Consider the following 21,503-nt stretch of genomic DNA (forward strand, 5'->3'; position numbering starts at 1 on the left):
GAAACGCCAAAGACCATGAGTCACGGCGTCCGTATCGGTCGACAGCCCTCCCGCCCCGGTGGAGAGGGGTACTGTCAGGAGTTGGTGCCCGCCTGGTTCCGGTAGGGTGAGTAGTATGTTCCCCCTTTCCCCCTGACGGGTTTTGTGGTGAACGCGGGCCCCTCTCTGTATGGTAAGATAGAGTCCCTTTCTATCCTACAACATGACACAGATCCTCCTACTTTGAGTGTGATTTTATGTGTGCAAAAAGCCAGGAGGCTTGGTTTGGGAGCTAACAATCTAATTGTATACATGTTTTAAAGATGTAATCTGTGGCATTCTGGGAATCTTATGGGTTAAGAATAAGCTACCTACCAGTCAGAAGCCACGGACATGTAGACTGCCTTCCTAATCAGATCTCCAGCTATTAGCAGGCCTCCCGAACGGCCATGCGGTCCGCCAGGGCCGGTACCGCCAACCACGCCATATCCCCATGCAGAGAGAGTGTTGTGTGCCCTGCAGCACACCGCTATTCAGTACGGGCCGCCGCCATTTTTTTTGCTGGATCGCACGAGCCGCCATTTTGGCGTAGCCTCGTGTCTCCAGCATGGGGGCGGCCATGTTTGACGTGATCCAAACACCTCGTGGAGCTTGGGGGAGGCGCCGGAAGGCGTACAGAGGGGCGGAGCCGCCTCCTTTTTTCCTGGGCAGCCAGCCAAAAGACTTCCTGTTTGTCAAGACAGCGCTGTAACCTGTTGCAGTTAAACTCGGAGCATCAAGTGGTGAGCCTGGGGGTCTATCTCTCTCTCTCTCTCGATCGATAGGGATCCCTAGCAGGTAACACTAAGGGGCTTTTGTGGCGCTGGGGGTCAAAAAAAAAAAAAAAAAAAAAAAGTTTTATTTTTGAATTATATTATCCAGGAAGTAACTGGAATTATCATGGACCCTGCCACACATATTCCCCCACCTGTTTCCCTCGAGGGGGCCACGGGACCCGCCGGTGCACAGAGTATAGAGTCATTTACAGCAATTTTGGAGTCTATGGTGGCTCGGGTGGAGGCGGCCTGTCAGGGACGGGGGTCAAGGAAGCGACCCCCGCCTACCCCTATACCATCTGACACCTCTGACTCAGATTCAGAGGTGGTCACGGCAATTGCAGGTTCCTCTGCAAGGGCTGTTATCCCAGGTAAAGCCCCCTCAGACAGTGAGGAGGACGCTTCCTCTCCTGCTATTATTCAGGAAGAAGCATTGGTGGACGCACTAGTTGTGGCAGTGCAGGAAACCTTAAAACTTGAGGCTTTACCGGCAGAGGCAACTGAAACAGAGATTCCTTTTGGTACTAATAAGCCCATCAAGACGATGAAGGCTTTTCCTGTACCTAAATGTTTCGGTAATCAGATTAAAGGAGAATGGGAGCATTCTAAACGTACCTTTACTATTTCCAAGCGTATTGCTAGACGCTATCCGTTTGAGGAATCCATCATTAAGAAATGGACGGTACCACCAGTCGTGGATCCGCCTATTTCCAGGCTGAATAAAGCCACGGTTATTCCAGTGGAGGACACTTCGTCCTTTAAGGATCCGGTGGATCGAAAGATGGAAGCAGAGTCCCGCACCATCTTCTCTCTGATAGGGTCAGCTTTTAGACCAGTAATTGTTATTGGTCTAGTTTCCCAGACACTTACGGAATGGGCGAAAATGGTACGCCAAGAACTTAGGGGAAAAGATATTCCCCAGGAGACATCTGATTTGATGGAACAGATTATACAAGGGCTACAGTTTATCTGTGACGCAGCCTTGGACACTACTCCCTTATTAGGGCATGCATCTAAGACAGCGGTGATCCTCAGACGTGTGCTGTGGTTAAAATGCTGGTCAGCTGACCTAGGTTCCAAAAAGACCTTGACAAATCTCCCCTTTCAGGGGAATCGTCTATTTGGGGCCAACCTAGATGAAATCATTAAGGATGCCACTGGGGGCAAGAGCACTTTTTTGCCACAGGCTGCTAAAGCTAAGGGACCTCGCAACAAGCGAGGACCTTTCTTTACCGCCCATAAAGGGCGCCCGGCTGGTACTAGCGGGAAAGGCAAGACTCCTCCAGGAGGGTTCAAGAAGGGGACCAACCCAGCCAAACCCGAAGCAAAGGAGTACACAGCCTGAAGGTGCGCCCCCACCCGGTTTCAGGGTGGGGGGACGTTTTCACCGGTATTCAGGACATTAGATCGAGCATCAACCACTACTACCGGTGCGATTCTTCCCTTCCAACATTTAAGTACTACAGGAAGCGGTAGTTACCGTTCCCTGAATAGATCTTTTCCTTTACCTTTTCCCAAGATTAGTCCCGATACCTCACAGGAATCGGATCTGGTTGACCAGATAGGCCAAGTAGCCTCTAGTCGGGTGACTTCGGTCCCTGAGGTTCAACCAGAAAAGATCACCTTTCCTGATAACTATCAGGTATCTGATAAATGTGTGGGAACAGAAAACGACCAGACTTTCTCGGATGGTCGGGGCCAGATACCTCTAGGGACGCCTGGTTCAGATTCAATCAGCGCTTTGTAAACCTTGCACAGCTCCTGTACTGCACTGGATCGACTGTGCAATATTCTATTTACATACTGGATGTGATCATGTAGGGGCACATGCGATGCAAGGAGCAGTGCGACTGCATCTGAAGTAAGCTCCGCTATGCACAGGGCATAAAACCGCTATACCAGGGCCAGACGAACACCGTTTGTTCACTATATACATACCCCTGGATCTCAGACACCGTGTATGCCGACCTCACGCAAAAAACAACGGAGGGGACCCCAGAAAACACTCACACAGTACCTCCTGAGATCACCAGATTCAATCAGCGCCAGTGGTCCTAGAAATTCTAGGCTGGCCTCCTCAAGCCGGCCTGGCCGACTTGGACATGTTAGTCGTACACGTTCCGTGGGAACTTCGTCTCAGGGAGTGTCTGTGGTCTCAAGGACCAATTTACCATCATGCTTTACAGTCGCTGGGTTTAATGGCCTGGCCATTGAGACCCAAGTACTGAAGGACAGAGGTTTGTCAGCTTCAGTCATTCCTACCCTTATTAAAGCAAGGAAAGCGACTTCCAGCAAAGTCTATTATCACACATGGAAAACTTATATTGCGTGGTGCGAATCTTTAGGATTTCCTCCACGTACCTATTCGGTGTCTCCAATATTGGCCTTTTTGCAACTAGGGGTTGAGCAGAAGCTAGCCTTGAGCACCATCAAGGGTCAAGTTTCAGCATTAGCAATCTTCTTTCAGAAGCCTTTAGCTACCAAATCCTTGGTGCGGAATTTCATCCAGGGGGTGCGGCACCTGGCTCCTCCAGTCCGCGCGCCCTTACCGCCTTGGGATCTTAATTTGGTTTTGTCGGTTCTACAGAAACCTCCCTTTGAAAACATCAGGGAGATTCCCTTGCTTACTTTATCCCAGAAGGTGGCCTTCTTGGTGGCTATTACTTCTGCTCGCAGGGTGTCAGAACTGGCTGCATTATCATGCCAGTCACCATACCTAGTGATTCATAGGGATAAGGTAGTACTTCATCCTAAGCCATCTTTTCTTCCCAAGGTGGTTTCAGATTTTCATCTGAATGAAGATATTGTACTACCTTCCTTGTGTCCTCAGCCCAAGCATCATCGGGAACATGCGTTGCATTCCTTAGATGTGGTTCGGGCAATCAGGGTATACCTGAAAGCTACGGAATCATTCCGTAAGACGGATTCACTTTTTGTGATCACGGATGGCCCCAGAAAGGGTTTGCCTGCATCTGCCGCGACCATTGCCAAATGGATTAGACAAACGGTGGTACAGGCTTATTCTATTAAGGGTCAGAGTCCTCCGTTCCCTGTTAGGGCGCACTCCACTCGAGCGCTCAGTACTTCCTGGGCCTTTCGCCATCAGGCGTCAGTGGTCCAGGTATGTAAGGCGGCCACCTGGTCGTCGGTACATACCTTTACAAAGTTCTATAAAATTGATGTGACGGCATCGGCGGATGCCTCATTTGGCCGCAAGGTTTTGCAGGCCGCAATTTGAGGAGACCGGTGGTCTACCTCGAGGGTTTTTTCTGTTTGAAAAAAAAAAAAAAAAAATTTTTTTTTTGTTGAGTCTCATCATTAAGGATGAGCATTGTAAACTTCTAGTTGGTACCGGTTGGGCCTTCTAGATTGGGATTTGATTTCCATTTTCCCACCCCTCAGTTGTGATACTGCTCTGGGACGTCCCGAAGGTGGTGTATCACCGAGGACTACGTCTGTCAATGAGCGCTAGAGAAAAAGGGATTTTTGTAAAATCTTACCGTAAAATCCTTTTCTCTTAGCTCATTGACAGACGTAGTCCCCGCCCCTCTGTTTTTTGAGTTGGGTTAAAATCTCTAAAGACTGCTTTTTCACATAACTGATTTGCTGAGGCAGAGAGAGAGAGGATATACCCTCTGGGACTGCCCCTGGGGTGTGGCCAGAGCTTTTTAATTTCCTGTCTAGTCCTGCTCCTGTGGAGGCAACATAACCCGAAGGTGGTGTATCACCGAGGACTACGTCTGTCAATGAGCTAAGAGAAAAGGATTTTACGGTAAGATTTTACAAAAATCCCTTTTTTTGGGTTTCATTTATATGTATACATGCTAATGAGTTATATTTTGAACTTGTTTATGTATATCACTATTTGGCAGCGCAATACATTTATTTGCTTGGTTTAACTTTTTATATCTGCTGTGTGGAAATAGGGAGTGCTGCTCTCAGTACTCTGATGTTTTTGGCTTGGCACTTGTAACAATTTGCATATAGACACTTTAGCACAAGAAATTTACATTTTTAATATTCTTAATAAATTGCCATATATGTTTGTCTCCCTAACTTTTTCTTAGCTGATGTGTGAACTGGGAAACAGCACCATAAACCAGATCTATGAGGCAAAATGTGAACAACTAGGTCTCAAAAAACCAACTGCTGGATGTTCTCGGTATGTATCATAAATATTTATTTTAAAAATGTCTAGAAAAACAGAAACTCTGCAGCAGAAGTGGATCGACCCTTTGTATTTAGATAATGGAGCTAACTAAATAGAGACACTCCATTTATAGCTGCTATGCATATGAACAGAATACTAAGAATGGATTTAAAGCTTCACTCCAGCTAATTTTTTTTTTGATAACGTGAGGAAAAGTTAACATTTCTTTTAGTTTTTTTTTTTTTTGTCTTTGACCCCATTGGGGAGATTTTCCTTTACTTCCTGTCCCTGTGATACCCATATAGAAAATGAGGGATTTCACAGAACAGGAAGGCACAGACTGCAACAAATACATTCTCCGTGTCTTCATTGGATATATTTTCTATAACCTGTCCTGACAGGAAGCAAGGGAAATCTCTGTAGGGACATAAACCGCAATATAAAACATAGGGGTTGACTTACTAAAACTGGGGAGTGCAAAATCTGATGTAGCTCTGTATAGAAACCAATCGGCTTCTAACTTCAGCTTGTTAAATTAACCCCCTCACACTGACCTAAAACAAATGCGTGGCCTCACTGGACTAGGCTTTTTTCCATGGGGCTGCATATTTGCCTATATTCTTTTGTGCTGGGAGAGCCCCACAGGAGCCCGGATCAGGACTCGGAACTCCTGATTCTGGGTCACCTGATCGCTGTGATCAGTCACTGTGAAGCCTGCCCCCGTGTTTTTTCTCTGTGAATGGAGATGCATCATATCTCTCTCTCTGTCCTTGCAGAATAAAAAGAAAAGTGTGTGTAAAAAAATAAATAATAAAAACAATGCCAAAAAAATACCTAGATCAAGGTGTGATCTAGGCCAGTGCCAGGGTTAGTGTTTCGGGCAAGGTCAGGGTCAGCATTTTTTTGGACAGAATTTTATTTTATTTTTTTTAATTAGTATCTGTGTCCGTGTGTTTTAGGTAGGATAAAAAAAAGCCAAATGCGCACTATTGTTTCTGAGCCGTACTACGGGAACAAATAACTAAATCCTACATAGGTTTTACAGAGGAGGGGGTGGAGAGACTACATTTACAGTGTGTGAGAGCTGATTGGTGGAAAGCAACACACCCCCCTTCACATAGCAGAAGAACTGTGTTCTGAATAGACAAGCTCTATTCTGAGCTCCCCCCTTCCTAACGCAAATTTTCGTCAGGAAAATCTCTCAGAAGTGACTCATGCTGATAACAAAGGAACAAAGCACTAGAGAGATCACTGCGATCGTCAGGAGCAGGAGAATTTCACCCTCTGGCTCTATTCTACGTTCTCTAACCCACATCTTCAATTTCTCCCTCTCTTCTGGCATCTTCCCCAACTCTCTAAAACATGCACTAGTCAGCCCCATACTTAAAAAGCCCTCACTGGGCTCAACCTTTCTTAACAACCTATGCCCTATTTCCCTGCTCCCCTTTTTATCCAAACTCCTTGAACATCTGGTCTACAACCGACTGAGCAACCACCTTGCCAAGAACAGCCTTCTTGATCCCCTTCAGTCTGGATTTTGGCCTCAACACTCCACAGAAACTGCACTCCTAAAACGAACAAACTATCTACTAATGGCCAAAACCAATGGACACTATTCTGTACTCCTACTCCTGGACCTTTCTGCTGCCTTTGATACGGTTGACCACCCCCTCCTCAAAAAAAACTCCACACCTTTGGTCTCTGTACTCTTCACTGGTTCTCTTCCTACTTATTCAACCGCACCTTTAGTGTTACTTATAAATCTACTTCCTCCTCTCCTCTTCCTTTCTCTATTGGGATCCAACAAGGTTCTGTTCTTGGACCTCTACTATTTTCAATCTACACCTCCTCTCTGGGTCAGCTGATAGCCTCCCACGGCTTCCAATACCATCTCTACGCTGATGATACCCAAATCTATTTATCCACCCCTCAGCTCACTCCCTCAGTCTCCTCACATATCACTAATTTACTATCAGATATATCAGTCTGGATGTCACACCACCATGAGCCCCTTCCCCCAAACATCTCCAAAATACGCCCCTTTCTAACCAATGACACAATAAAGCTCCTACTTCACTCTGTGGTCATCTCGCGCCTCGACTACTGCAATTCCCTTCTCATTGGCTTACCTCTACATAGGCTATTCCCCCTTCAATCCATCATGAATGCTGCTGCCAGACTCATCCACCCAACCAATCGCTCAGCGTCCGCTACTCCTCTCTGTTAATCCCTCCAGTTGCTTGCACTCACCCAACAAATTTAATTCAAAATACTAACAACATTATACAAAGCCATCCACAGTTTAGCCCCCAGCTACATTACTAGCCTAGTCTCAAAATACCAACCTAATCGCTCTCTTCATTCCTCTCAAAACCTCCTGCTCTCTAGCTCCCTCGTCACCTCCTCCCATACTCACCTCCAGGACTTTTCCAGAGCCTCTCCAATCCTATGGAACTCCTTACCCCAATCTGTCCAATTATCTCCTACTCTATTAGCTTTTAGACGATCCCTGAAAACCCTCCTCTTCGGAGCAGCCTATCCTACCCACACCTAACAACCATACTTCCATTTTCTCCATTAGCTCATCCCCCACAGTTATTGCCTTTTATTTCACTTGACCCTCCCTTCTAAACTGTAAGCTCTAACGAGCAGGGCCCCCCAAATCCTCCTGTATTGAATTGTATTGTAACTGAATTGTCTTCCTTCATATTGTAAAGCGCTGCGCAAATTGTTGGCGCTATATAAATCCTGTATTGTAATAATAATAATAATAATGATAATAATAATAATTTGGGTTGTTCTTTGGTGAAAGGTTATGGCAGTACCAAGAAATATATAGCTAAATTGTGCTTAGGCATTATGATATGCATTCCCCCTAGGCACAAAGGGGTTAAGCTTTGACAAAAATTCTGGAAGCTGATTGGTTTATATGCAGAGTACAGTACATGCTATTGCAATACTGGCCATAAGAGCGATTTACTTTGACGCAGTTGGCCAGCTTAAGCATGTATTGCAATATGTGGGAACTAAAAATCCCTGTTTTTCATTGCATAGTTTTATGGAAAGGGTGTATAGAAGTATGCAGAGGGTCTATCCTGAATTTGTAGTGTTAATATGTAGTCACACCCCTTTATCACCTGATAGTTTAAATTCATGTACAAACTATTAAGATTTCAGATCAGTCACATGGGTGAAAACAGAGTGCCTTAGGCGGCTTCTTCTATAAAGCCTGGATGATATTGGATGGTTCAGGCTGTAATAGCACATTTCTAGTCCACAGTATAAAACTGAACATCACAATACAACTATGGGGCACAGTGATCAGTATCAGAATGCATGTGCAATCACACTTTCCTTTATAGTATATGACCTCTCATGACCACCAGTCTTCTTCATACATCTCCATAGTACAGGCAATAAGTTCTCATATCCTCAGATACTATTGTAGTTTCTGCTAAATTAAGAGTCGTGTAATGTGGCCATTTTATATATAAATATTTCTTTTGAAATTTGTCTTTAATACAACCAAACAATAAAGGAAAATCTGTCTCTTTAATTGCATTTTTTTTATCAGACAGGCCAAAGAAATCTGGATAAAAGCAAAGTATGTGGAGAAGAAGTTCCTGAAGAGACTGGGCAGTGTAGCTGTAGAAAATGACAGGAAGTCTTCCCAGAGGTGGAGTGTAAAGAAGTGTCAGCGGAATAACAGCTCCATTAAAGCTCCTTCAGCGAGGAGGAAGTACAGACATGACGGAGGAAACACGTCTCCTGCAATGCTGTCCTCAGGTATGGCTCTGACCGGTCAAAGCTTGGTTCATTTATACTTCGCTATATTCTCCAATAATGAGACTTTGTTGTTTTTTTTTTGTACAAATGCTGGAGTCTGTAGGTAATCGTACTTTATTCATAAAAAGTGCAAATAATCCTGAGTATCGATGATAAAGAACACGTTATCACATTTCAGACTAAGTCTACAATTTGTTTTTTTGCCGGAGCTAAGAGGGACCTTGTTCTTTAAGAAGACAAACAAAGCAGCATGATGCTGAATGGGCAAAGTGCCATCTTCTTTTCAAAGTGGTATTAAATCCAAAACTAAAAATGTAATATATTGCAGCTTACCAACCATTAGATGTGGTGGCTGCATTCATTTTCTTTTATAATGCTTTTTTTCCTTTTGTTTCACCTGGTGATCTGGCCAGTAACACATCTCCTGTATTACAGTGGTCCCACTGTGGATGAATAGGCACAGGGGGCACCTTTTGACAGCAGCATTGTCAGTTAAGGGGGGGGGGGGGTGTTAGATGGACTAGCAGATTTACATACACTAACAATATGAAGCCACACCCCAGCTAATCCTTAACCTCCCTGGCGGTATGATTATGTCAGGAATTATGTACCAAAATCCGTACAATTGTTTGCATGGAAATTTGGCGTTATGTATTATAGGCCTACAATTCTTAGTAATTACTGACTTAAACCTGACCAAAACAAGACTATATATATATATATATATATATATATATATATATATATAAAAAGGAGGTGATATAATGTAATCTGAAATTATATATAATAAATTTATATTATATATATATATATAATATAAATTTATTATATATAATTTCAGATTACATTGTTTTTTGTATTAGGTGTTTGTGTTGGTGCAACTTTTGAATTTCCCTCCCAGTTCCGCTCCCATGCACCATTGCTGCTGCAGGGAACGGAACCAGGAAGTCATCAGAGCGACGGACGAGCGGCGGGGATCTCGGCGGCGATCACAGCAATGGGAGATCATCGCTGGATCGCCAGGAGAAGGTAAGGAACACTGCTGCAGGCTCTGCACATCTACCCCGAGCGTGACTCGGGGATACCGATAGTAGCATGAAAAATCCACCCCGAGTCACGCTCGGGGATACCGCTAAGGGAGTTAAAAAGAGTTGCAGCAAAGTTTTACATAAATAAAATCTGATAATTTTAAGCACCCCTGCTAGTATTAAATGGTTTGCCTCATCTGTAACTGATACATTCTGCTGGAGTGCTTGTGCTTTTTGAAAAGCAACATACTTACTGGCTGGATCACCAGATCAAAACAGAAGAAAAGAAAGCCTAAAAAAGAAAATGAATGCAAACATTGTATCTAAGAATTGGTAAGCTGCATTATAATAAATATTTGCTTTTGAGTTTATTACCGCTTTCAATCAAACCACAGTGTAGGTCATAGCAAAGACAACTGTAGGATCAACCCTACTCTCTCGGGTACCAAATACAACAACCTTTCCGAAATGTATGCATGGTTACATCTGATGTCCGGACAGTGGTAATGTTGTGCTATGAACGTCACAGATTATATTTATTTTTTAAGCCTTGGGATATAAAATCAGTTGATTTACAGCAACTTTGTGCACAATATTGCATATGCTACTATCTATATGATCTTCTCTTTTCAGCTGCAAAGTTTGAGCGGAAGTTCCGCCGGGATTCCTTGTTCTGTCCAGATGAGTTAGACTCCCTCTTCTCTTACTTTGACACGGGTTCCGGGCCACGTAGTAAGTATATATCACTGTTCTTCACCATCCACAATCTCCATTTTCATTCTATGACCCACAGGAGTATGCACTGTAAGAAAATCTCTCCCTCTCATACAAATTTGTCTCTCACAAAGTTATGTTCTTACAAAAGTATTTGAAATACTGGGATAAAGAGACGTGGGACTTAATGGGACAGTTAGTAATGAATGGTGTATAGATAAGCAATGGTAGTAGAAAAAAAATCAGTATTAATTATCGAAGTAAGGAATAAAAACAAGTTCATAGTAAAAAAAAGTTATCTGGCCAAGGCTGGAGACAGGGAGTTGATCTAGCTGCATTGTTTAACTAAAGCAAAGTCAGTCAACAGACTGCTGTGTTCCCTGGCCCTGTTTGACTGAGCAGATAGAAAAAAAAATATTTGGCAGCTCCCACATATGCATTTTATTGGTAAATTATCAATGTATTATCCCAGCAATGTAAATAACAATACTGGGATCACATATATGATTCATTTTAATTATTATTGATAACCTCTACCCAAAAGATGCTGTTAGTTTGAGCACATGCTCTGGGTCTGGCCCTTATTTCTGTGTACTTCTTCCTCTGAACACGTGCCTTATTTCTCATGGCACCCACCCCTGAGACTGTTTTTTTTTTCTGAGGACACACACATTTTAGATATTATACCTGAGCATGCCCACCACCTCTGGGTGTGGCCCTTATACCTCTGTGTGTACGCATTTATTCTGTAAACGCTCATTTCTAGATGTGGCCATCATTTCCCAGGAATGATTGCTTATACCCACAATTATCTTTAGAAATAATCTCCTCCCAGAATATATCTATTTTTGAGAGGATTGAACTTGTATGGATGGTAGTACATGGGTCCACGAGTAAGCATAAGATGATGCATGAACAATTTTATCCTCATAACACATCATGACGGGGGAGAGATTTTACTTCCAAGCTTATACAATTCTTTATGGAATGTAATTCATAGAAGAGGCTGAATCTCTGATCGCTGAACCCGCACGCATCAGTTGCTATGGCTTCCAGCTCAGCATTGCTCCAGCACCAACAGCAAATGGGTTCATCGTTTTAAACTATCATGAATAGTATTTGCTTTAACAAATTATATTAGGTCATTAAAGTACTGAATGACAAAGCCTTTCTCTTTTGCCTGTTTAAGCCGTTTTGTTTTCTTTTGGTTGTTTTTTTTTTTTTTTTGCATAATTGTAGTACACTAATCAGACACTTAATTAGCTGACCCTGCCCATTCCATGTAATATAAGGCAAGCAATTGTGGAAAGTTAAATATACACCTAAAGGAATCCCTGATGGCTCCATTATTCAGGTGTGGAGACATAAACTCTCTACTCTGTATGTACACTCATAGACACGCTGTTTATTACATGGGTGCAATGCAGTATGAAAATCATTATACAATCCCGTACCTGAACACTTGGGGATTTATGTTTTCTTTGCAAAGGAAAACATTTTAAATAAGTTAGTGTCACTAAAAGCAAAACATTTTTTTCTCTTTCGACACAGTTTCAGATCTTCATAACCTTCGGGTTATACTGCCCCCTGCAGGAGTAGGACACTAGGCAGAAAAAAAGTCTGTCTACACCTATGGGCAGTCCCTGTGGGTATACTCCCTCTCTCTGCTATAGGCACTCAGTTTTTTTTCTGCCTAGTCAGGAGTAAGGACTTCCTTGCTGGGATCTTTGGTCCTGGCAATTTTTTCTTTTTAGATAGAATTTTTTTTGTCCTGAATTTTTCCTGTGAGATCTACAATCAACTGCTGGACTGGGCGACGGGCTGGATAATCTAGATCCAGTGGTCACCCCAGTTTTGCCAGCGAGAGCGCACAGACCTGAGGTCCGCGCTAGGTCGGCCATGACATAGCCCCACTGGACGGGGACTGGCCTGCGAGTTAAACGCCTCGCGAGGTCACATACGACCGGGTCTCGGCCCGAGTTGCAGCGTTCATCCTGGCTGACAGCCCCCCCTTATTTCGATGGAGAGGCGGTTCTGTCTGGAGCGGCGCCTGGTTCCTGGTATGGTGAGTAGCTGTCCCCCTTCTCCTCCTTTGGTTTTGGGGTGGACGTGGGCCCCTCCGTGGGATGGTCGGACCCCTGGGTTCCCCTCCACATATGTTGGGGCTTTATGGTGGTCTGATCCACCTCCTGGGGTGGGGGCAGGGCGCTATGCTGGTGATGGAGGCTGGGGGGGGCGCCACCAGCGACCGGGTGATCGACTGGGGGGGGGTCTTTACCTGTTTTAGTCCAACAACGTGAAATAATCAGTGCAAACCACAATAAAAAATAAATTGAAATTGGATAAATAAATAGATACAAGGCTGCAAGCAATCAGTGTTGACACATACCACCAGTGAATAAAAATAAATCAATAATGCTGCGCCAAGTGACTCAATTCAATCAAAAATTAAATCAATAACAGTAGTGTGAATCATATACATGAATCAAAGATGTGCATAAATGTAAACTGGCTCAGCATTATTGATTTATTTTTACCTGTTTTAGGGCTCCTGCCAGGGCCCCAAGTCCTGCCTGGGTCTGTCCTTGAGGCCTGGGTTCCCTTCTGAATCCCTGTAAGCCTCGTGGTGCCGCGCGGGGCAGCCATTTTGTTGTAGCCTGTATGTTTCTATACACGGCGGCCATGTTTGTATAGCCCTGCGGCCATTTTGCGGTGGTTTGTCATTGAAAATAGCAGCGGGAGCCCTGTGGGCGGCAATTTTGGTGGTGGGAGCCCCTCCTCCTCCCCTGGTGCTTACTCATGGATCCTTTCACTTCCTGATTGCTGCACGTGGAGTGCAGATTTTCCTGGTGGCTGCAGGTGCCTGTTTCTGTTGGGTAGTGAGTCTGGTGGGGTTTTCTCCCTCTCTTCTGAGGATCACTTGATGCTTGTGCCTGGGGACCGGGTGGTGTTGCAAGCTTGGTGGGGTTTGTCCCCTGCAGTGTTTTACACTTTTTGTTGGGTCCCCCTGGTGACTCATGGAGTCTTGGAGCACATCTCCCTACCTGATCCCCTCTCTGAGGCTGCGGGGCCCTCCGGGTCTCAACCATCCATCATTGCACTGACGGCGGTCCTTTGTGTCCTTTGCGTCCCAGGTGGAGGGGGTCTTCGGGCGACGGGCTAGCAAAAAGCACCCCCCACCTTCCTCTGCCTCATCTGTGTCATCAGATCTTTAATCTGATTCGGCCGCCGTGAAAGTGGGTCACCCTGCTCAGTCTGCAACCACGCGCCCAGAATCCTCTGACAGTGAGGATGATTCTACCACGTCTGCAACCGCGCACAAAAAGGCACTGGTGAAAGCACTGTTTGTATCTGTGCTTGAGACCTTGAAGATAGAGGATGCCGCTGGGACAGAGGCGCAGGTTCTCTTTGGCACTCACAAGCAATCCAGAGCGGCAAAAGTGTTTCCTTTCCCCGCCTATTTCGACAGAATTGTTACTAAAGAGAGAGGACGACCAAAGCGTCCCCTTGGGGTCCCTAAGCACTTTCCCCTATGAGGAGTCCCTTCTTAAGAAGTGGACTGTTCTACTGGTGGTGGACCCTCCGGTTTCCAGATTGAACAAGACAACCATGATTCCGGGTGAAGAGTCCCCGGCCTTTAAGGACCTGGCTGAAAGGAAGGCTGTGGCCCGCACTATGCACTGAGGACGGTATTCACCATTGCCTTGGTGTCGCAAAATCTGACTGATTGGGCTAAGCTTTTATACCGTGACCTGGAGGGAGAACATCTCTCCCCTGCCTTTGCTGAGCTGGTGGACCAGCTGGTCCATGGGCTGCAGTTCATCTGTGATGTCTCTTTGGATGTGGCTCCCCTAGTGGCTCAGCTCTCTGTTTTGGCAGTTTTCCTGCCAGTCTTTTGGCTCAAATGCTGGTCTGCGGACCAGACTTCTAAAAAGGCCTTGATTGATCTTCCCTTTCAAGGAGATCGCCTATTTGGTGCTGCACTGGATGACCTCATTAATGGTCTCACAGGAGGGAAGAGTACCTTTCTGCCACAGGCTTCTAAGGGCAAGGAACCTTTTCGTAGATGTGGGCCTTCCTTCTCGACTCATAAGAAGTTTTTTTTTTGTCCCTCAGGGTCGACTGACAAGGGCCAGAAGCCTTTCAGGGCCTCCTCTGGAGGATCCAAAGGAACCTGGTCTGGCAAGCCAAAAGCGGGCTATTCAGACCCGCGGACAAGGCTCCTTCAGCATGAAGGTGCGCCCTAACCAGTTTCAGGGGTGGGGGGACGTTTTCGCTGGTTTCCAGAACTGTGGACCTCCCTGGTGCAAGACAAGTGGGTCAACGGAGTCATTCAGTCCAGCTACAAGATCGAGTTTCTCTTGTCCCCCAGCAAGGTTCTTTACTTCCAACTCGCGCCTGTCCCCGGACCGCTTACAGGTTATGGGGCGGTACAAGACCTGTTCCATCAAGGGGTGATTGTCCCGGTTCCGACTTAGAAACCATTTCAGGGTTTTTACTCAAACCTGTTTACAGTTTGCAGGAAGAAAACGGCAAAGTGTGTCCAATCCTGGACCTCAAGGTGCTGAACTGCTTTGTGCGGGTGCAGAAGTTCAGAATGGAGTCCATTCGCACAGTGGTGCCATCCCTGCATTAGGGAGGAGTCCCTCGCCTCTATCGACATCAAGGATGCTTACCTTCACATTCCAATATGTGCCAGTCACCAGCGCTTTCTCCGCTTTGCCGTGGGAGAGGCGCATTATCCGTTTGTGGCGTTATCCTTTGGTCTCGCCTCTGCTCCTCGGGTCGTCACAAAAGTGTTAGCCCGGGTGCTAGCTTTGCTTTGCCAATGGGGGATCGCGGTACTGGGCTACTTGGACAATCGCCTTCTGCCCTGGTTCTGTCCACAAAGCTGGACTATCTGGGTCTGACTCTGGACTTGGCCTTAGCCAGAGTGCTCCTTCATCTGGACAAAATCCAGAAATTGCAGGTTGCAATTTGTCTCCTGCTGTCCAAAAGATGGTTATCCCTCTGAACTTGCATGTGGGTGTTGGGCCTGATGGTGTCTACCTTCTCTACCATACGAGATCCATGCAAAGGGAGATTTTGACCAAATGGGACAAGACTCTGCAGTCTCTGGACAATCCGATCCGCCTGAGTCGGGGAACGAAGGAGTCCCTAATATGGTGGCTTCCTTCACCAGTGCTTTGGCTGGGGAAATCCATCCTCCCCTTGTATTGGACAGTGGTCACCACGGATGCCAGCTTGTCTGGCTGGGGAGGTGTCCTCGGCAAAAATTCTGCTCAGAGGATCTGGACGCTGAAAGAGTCCAGACTACCAATTAATGTCTTGGAACTCCGAGCGATCAGAATGTGTCTGGAGTATTGGACGGATCATCTTCAGGGTTGTCCAGTGCGCTTTCAATCGGACAATGCCATGGCTGTTGCTTATGTCAATCACCAAGGGGGCACAAGAAGTGTCCTGTCGGCTCTGGAGGTAACCGGCATTCTAAGGTGGGTAGAATGGTTCGTTCCAGCTCAACAGAAAGGTGCAGAGGTTTGTCGCTTGGTCAAGGGATCCTCTGGCGAACGCCACAGGCCCACTGGTGGCCCTGTGGGGTCAATATTGTCTGATTTACGCCTTCCTTTCTCTCAAGCTTCTGCCACAAATTCCGGTCATCTTAGTGGCTCTGGCCTTGCCGGGCTTATTACGCCGATCTGGTGCGGATGGTCGCCGACGTTCCTTGGAAGCTTCCTCTCAGGGAGAATCTGCTGTCTCAAGGACCGATCTTCCATCCTGCTTTACAGTCGATGGCTTTGACCGCTTGACGCCAGGTGCTGAAGGATAGAAGTTTATCTGAGTTGGTGATTCCTACATTGTTAAAAGCTAGGAAATCTACTTCTAGGAGGATCTACCATCATATGTGGAAGACGTACATTGCGTGATGTGAGTCTCTTGGGGTTCATCCTCACTCCTTGGTGGCTCGGATCTTGACCTTCCTTCAACGGGGGGGGGTGGGGGGGTCTTGAATAGAAATTGGCTTTGAGTAACATCAAGGGCCAGGTGTCGGTTTTGGCGGTCTTCTTCCAACGAGCTTTGGCTATTTACTCCCTGGTGCATACCTTTCTTCAGGGTGTCTGACAAATGGTTCCTCCAGTGTAGGCTCCGTTGCCGCCTTGGGACCTTAGTTTGGTGCTTTCGGTCCTCCAGAAGCCTCCCTTTGAGAACCTTCGGGAGTTTACCCTGCTTACACTGTCCCAGAAGGTGTCCTTTTTTGGTGGCTATCACCTCTGCGCGTAGGGTCTCGGAACTGACGGCATTATCCTGTCGTGCACTTTACCTGGTGATTCACAGAGATAAGGTGGTTCTTCGCCCTGTCTGTCGTTCCTTACAAAAGGTTATCTCTCATTTTCATTTGAATGAAGGCATTGTGTTGCCTTCCCTGTGTCCTAGGCCTAAATATCTAAACGAAATTGCCTTGCATGACTTGAATGTGGTCCGGGCAATTAGGGTGTACATGGCAGCTACGGAGTCTTTCAGGAAGTCTGACTCTCTTTGTGCTCACGGATGGGCCTCGTAAAGGGTTGTCCGCTTCCTCTGCGACCATTTCCAGATGGATCAGACAGACAGTGATTCAGGCCTATTTCATCAAGAGTCAGGTTGCTCCTTTCCCTTTTAAGGCACACTCTACTGGGGCGCTTAGTGCCTCCTGGGCTTTCCGTCATCAGGCGTCCATGATGCAGGTTTGCAAGGCAGCCACTTGGTTGTCGGTGCACACTTTAACAAAGTTTTGTAAAGTGGATGTGTTGGCATCTGCGGATGCTTCTTTTAGCCGCAGGGTTTTGCAGGCTGCTGTTGATAGGACCTGATCCTCTTTGAGGGTGTATTGTTTAATTCAGATGAGCTCCAGTTGTTTTGGTTGAGCTCCTGTTGCCTGGTTGGCTACTGTTTAGCCTTGGAAATTTTTTTGCTGTTCCTACTTCTCATGTTTAACACTTCTTTGGGATGTCCCAACGGTTATGAAGATCTGAAGCTGTGTCCTTTTACTGAGGAAATGGGATTTTTGACTTGCCTTAAAATCCATTTCTCTGATGTTCATTGACGGACACAGCACCCACCCCTCTGTGAAGTTGTAATTCTTCTGATACTGTAACTAAACCGAGTCCCTATAGCAGAGAGAGGGAATATGTCCTACTCCTGTAGGGGGCAGTATAAACCAACGGTTATGAAGATCTGAAGCAGTGTCTGTCAAGGAACATCAGAGAAATGGATTTTTATAGTAAGTCAAAAATCCCATCTTTTCATTTCGGATAATGTAAGGAAGGGTTTAAACCCCTGTCAGTTTTCTTTTCTTTTTGTGTCCCATTGTGGGGATATCCCTTTCATTGCATGTCCCATACCCCAAACAGAAAATGAGCGGAAATCCCTCCAAAGTATGGGACTCCCGGTGTGTCACCAGAAATAGTGTCCCCAATGAAAGATTTCCCCTCTATTTCTGTTCAACCCAAATTTGGGATTTTCTTTTAATTTCACTTTTGATGGTAACCGTAAACAGGACGAAGGGTGAATCTCCATAACGGGGGCACAGACCGCATTGGAAACTAACAGGTGTTCTAATCCCTCTTCACTCTATACAAAACTGAAAAGAAACCTTTTGCTTTTACTGACACTTCAAACCTGTGCTCATTTGGAAAGGAGCCTCTACTCATTTAGTAAATCAACTCCAAATATGAAACAATTCTTCTCTGTAGATACAGTGCAGTTGTGTGGTATCCCTCAAAATTTTTAAAAAGCTAATGTGTTTTAAAAGTAAAAATAACTTTTAAAATGGGTCTCTCTCCCCAGACATTTTGGACAATTATTGGCAAAGGTTAAATCCTCTGATAAGCTTTATTGCTTTTCTCTTACTTCTTGTGACACCACATCTCCCCCTTTTCAAATAAGCCCACGAGGGGCTGCTGACAATATAATAAATACTATATGACACAAAGTATTATTTAGATTAAAATCTGAGAAAGGATAATGATGATGACTACAGCAAATGTCCTATATTTTTATCCCTGTTTATTTTATTTTATTTTTTTGAAAGATACCTGTGAGCTTTTGCCCTAAACCAGACACTTATCAATGCCAATTATTCACCTCATTGCAGAATCAGAGGTGTAATCATTTGAAATAACTGACTTGTCCGAAAACATGATAACATGTACTGCCAGGGTTTATTCGTATTAAATAGAAAAGGCCAACATTTATAAAACTGGCATTGACTAAAAACTGTGAGGTAGCTGTATTTACCAAAAATACACAAATTACATCCTTTACAAATACTCAAAGAATGTTCATTTTAGAAAATAATACACACTTTAAAACCATACTTGCAGATGAGGGATTACCTGTTTTTAGACTGAACTAGTGCCCCTTGTATCTTGTCCGCTGGCAGCCCCATTCTTATACAGCGATCAGCCATACCATTATGACCACCTACCATTACCCATTGAGTCATTGACTCCATTAGACCTCTGAAGTTATGCTGTGGTATCTTGAACCAAGCCATCAGTAGCAAGGTCTCCATGGACTTTTTTCTTTTTCCAGCAAATCCTACAGATGCTTGATTTGCATAAAATCTGGAGAACTTGGAGGCCAAGTCAACAGTTGCTCAAACCATTCTTGAATTCACCAGAACAGACCACCTTCTTTTATTGCTCCATGGTCCAGTTCTGATTCTCACATGCCCACTCTATAAGTTTTGACTGTGGGCATGAGTCGGCATTGGCACCCTGACCAGTCTGCAACTACGCAACCCCAGTGAGCAACAAACTGTGAAACACTGTGTGTTCTTGACGTCTTTCTACTGCAACCAGACCCAAGAACCCATTGCAAAAAGCCATGAATAGCCTCCCCGACCCTCCCCTCTTCCATCCAAGCCCAGGGCTTCCAATTTGGAGAGGGCATCCATGGACATCCTCCCAGAACCATGCCTCCCACATGCCCCCTGGTGGGTGCATCCAGTGCACTCTGTGACTGATCACGGTAAAGGGTCAATCACAACGGCCCTTTACCATGTGATGAGCTTATCACCTGTAAACAGACTTGCTGCTTATCGGCGGTTCTTTCCTCCCACGCTGTTTCTGTGTGAGGAAAGGAGAGGTGTTAACCGCCAAGGCACTCAGTACATTTACCCTGATAATCAATACAGCCCATTCAGTGCTGCCTATCAGTGCTCATTAATGCTGCCTATCAGTGCCACCTATCAGTGCTCATCAAATATGCCTATCAGCGCCTACTATCAATGCTCATTAATGCCGCCTATCAGTGCACATGAGTGCAGCCTATCAGTGCTCATCAGTGCCACCTATCAGTACCCATCAATGCTGCCTATCAGTGCTCATCAATGCCTCCTATTAGTGTCTCCTCAACAGGTCTGCGAGCTGAGAGCATCTCTCTCTCATACAGCCCAGGGTCTGCACTAACAGTTCCCCCTCCCTCGCACAGATGGGAGAGGAGAGAGCCGATCTGCTCCTTCTCCTCCTCCTGTGTGCACCGCGGAAAGTGTGAAGCCCAGCAGCTGAATTTGATCATTCAGCTTCTGGGCTTCATACTATCTGCAGTGTGCAGTTAGGAGGAGAGGGGCAGGAGGAGAAACGGCTGATCAGCTGTCTCCTCTCGCATCCGTGTGAGGGAGGGGGAACTGTCAGTGCCAGCTCCCAGCTCAGAGCCCTGTGGCTAGCAACCCCCGCTGGGGCCTCTTGACAGTGGCAGAATGCCAGGGCCTGGTCTCAAGTGTGACCTTTATGACCCTGGTAGATCCACCACTGATCGCAACCAGCATTAACTTTTTTAGCAGTTTGAGCTACAGTAGCTGTTCTGTTGGATTGGACAGCATGGGCCAGTCTTCCCTCCCCACATGCATTAAATGAGCCCTAGCTGCCCATGACTCTGTTGCCTTTTTTCCTTCCTTGGACCATTTTTAGTAGGTTCTAACTGCTGAAGGCCAGGAGCATACCTAAAGAGGTGCAGTTTTGGAGATGCTCTGACCCAGTCGTATAAGTCCTTCCAATTTGGCCACTGTCAAAGTCGCTCAAATCCTTACACTTGCCCATTTTTCTCTTTCAAAACATCAGCTTCAGAGTCACCCTAACCCACTTTCATTTGCCATTGTAACAAGATATTCAATGTTTTAGTCACTTTGCCTGTCAGTTGTATAAATGTTATGGCTGATCTGTTATATAGCACACAACTCTCTGGCACATGTTGAAGCTCATGGTTTGCTGTACCTAAAATGATTTTGAGAAACACTGCTGTGGATAGCAGATGAGTCTCATAGTAGGAATTGTTTTCCATAGCAATCAGTCAAATAATTTAAAAGCAATATTTCACTGTAGCATTTTGTGCAAGCATTCCACTTTTTCTTTGGTTTTCTTTTGCTCTAGTTATTACACATTTATCCTAAAAGGATCTTCAGCAATCTGTAGATGTGTCTTACTTTAAAGTTATCTGTTGAAATTGCCATCCCTAGGGATTGCTGTCCATGGTATAATTGGTTTAACGTATGCCTTAACCTAAAGGCTGGTACACATGGGCTGAATATCGGGCCATATTGGCCGGTTCAACAGAGATCGGCCGGCATTCGACCAGTGTATACAGCAGCCTGTCCGACAGAAGCCAGTCTAACGATTAGTTTCTGTCGAGCGGGCATGCTGGAAAACCAGCATCTGATCAGCGCTGGCCAATGGCTGCAAGTACTGATCAATGTGTTCTAGTGTGGGGGCAGTCCTCCTATCAGAACACAATAGCACAGCGGGGGAGATCATCGCACTAACATCGTCTAGTACGGCAAACTCTTTTTTTTTTTTTTTTTCTTCATTCGGCCCGTTGGGTTAAACTAACAAAATCTTCTAGTGTGTACCTAGCTTTGCAGTTTTGTTATGTGTTATTTTAACTAGCTGTCATACTGATTATTCAGAATGCAGACCGCCATTGTGAAGCAGGAAAGAAGAAAGCTGTCCTAGCTGTGACATTGTGGAAATAGTTGTCAAAGGACAATTTGCACCT

The 21,503-nt window shown here is 45.4% G+C and overlaps 1 protein-coding gene across 1 annotated transcript in view; it reads left to right on the plus strand.

The window, feature by feature from the left end:
• ACAP3 (ArfGAP with coiled-coil, ankyrin repeat and PH domains 3) overlaps positions 1 to 21,503 on the plus strand; it is a 325,607-nt gene that overhangs the window by 268,142 nt on the left and 35,962 nt on the right. Inside the window, exons 16-18 of the mRNA XM_082273559.1 lie at positions 4,862 to 4,956; positions 8,519 to 8,730; positions 10,392 to 10,490. Coding sequence (XP_082129685.1) covers positions 4,862 to 4,956; positions 8,519 to 8,730; positions 10,392 to 10,490 — 406 coding nt within the window. The remainder of the gene's footprint in view (positions 1 to 4,861; positions 4,957 to 8,518; positions 8,731 to 10,391; positions 10,491 to 21,503) is intronic.

The sequence above is a fragment of the Pelophylax lessonae genome (assembly GCF_965119305.1).
Source record: "Pelophylax lessonae genome assembly, chromosome: 12".
Lineage (NCBI taxonomy): Eukaryota > Metazoa > Chordata > Amphibia > Anura > Ranidae > Pelophylax > Pelophylax lessonae.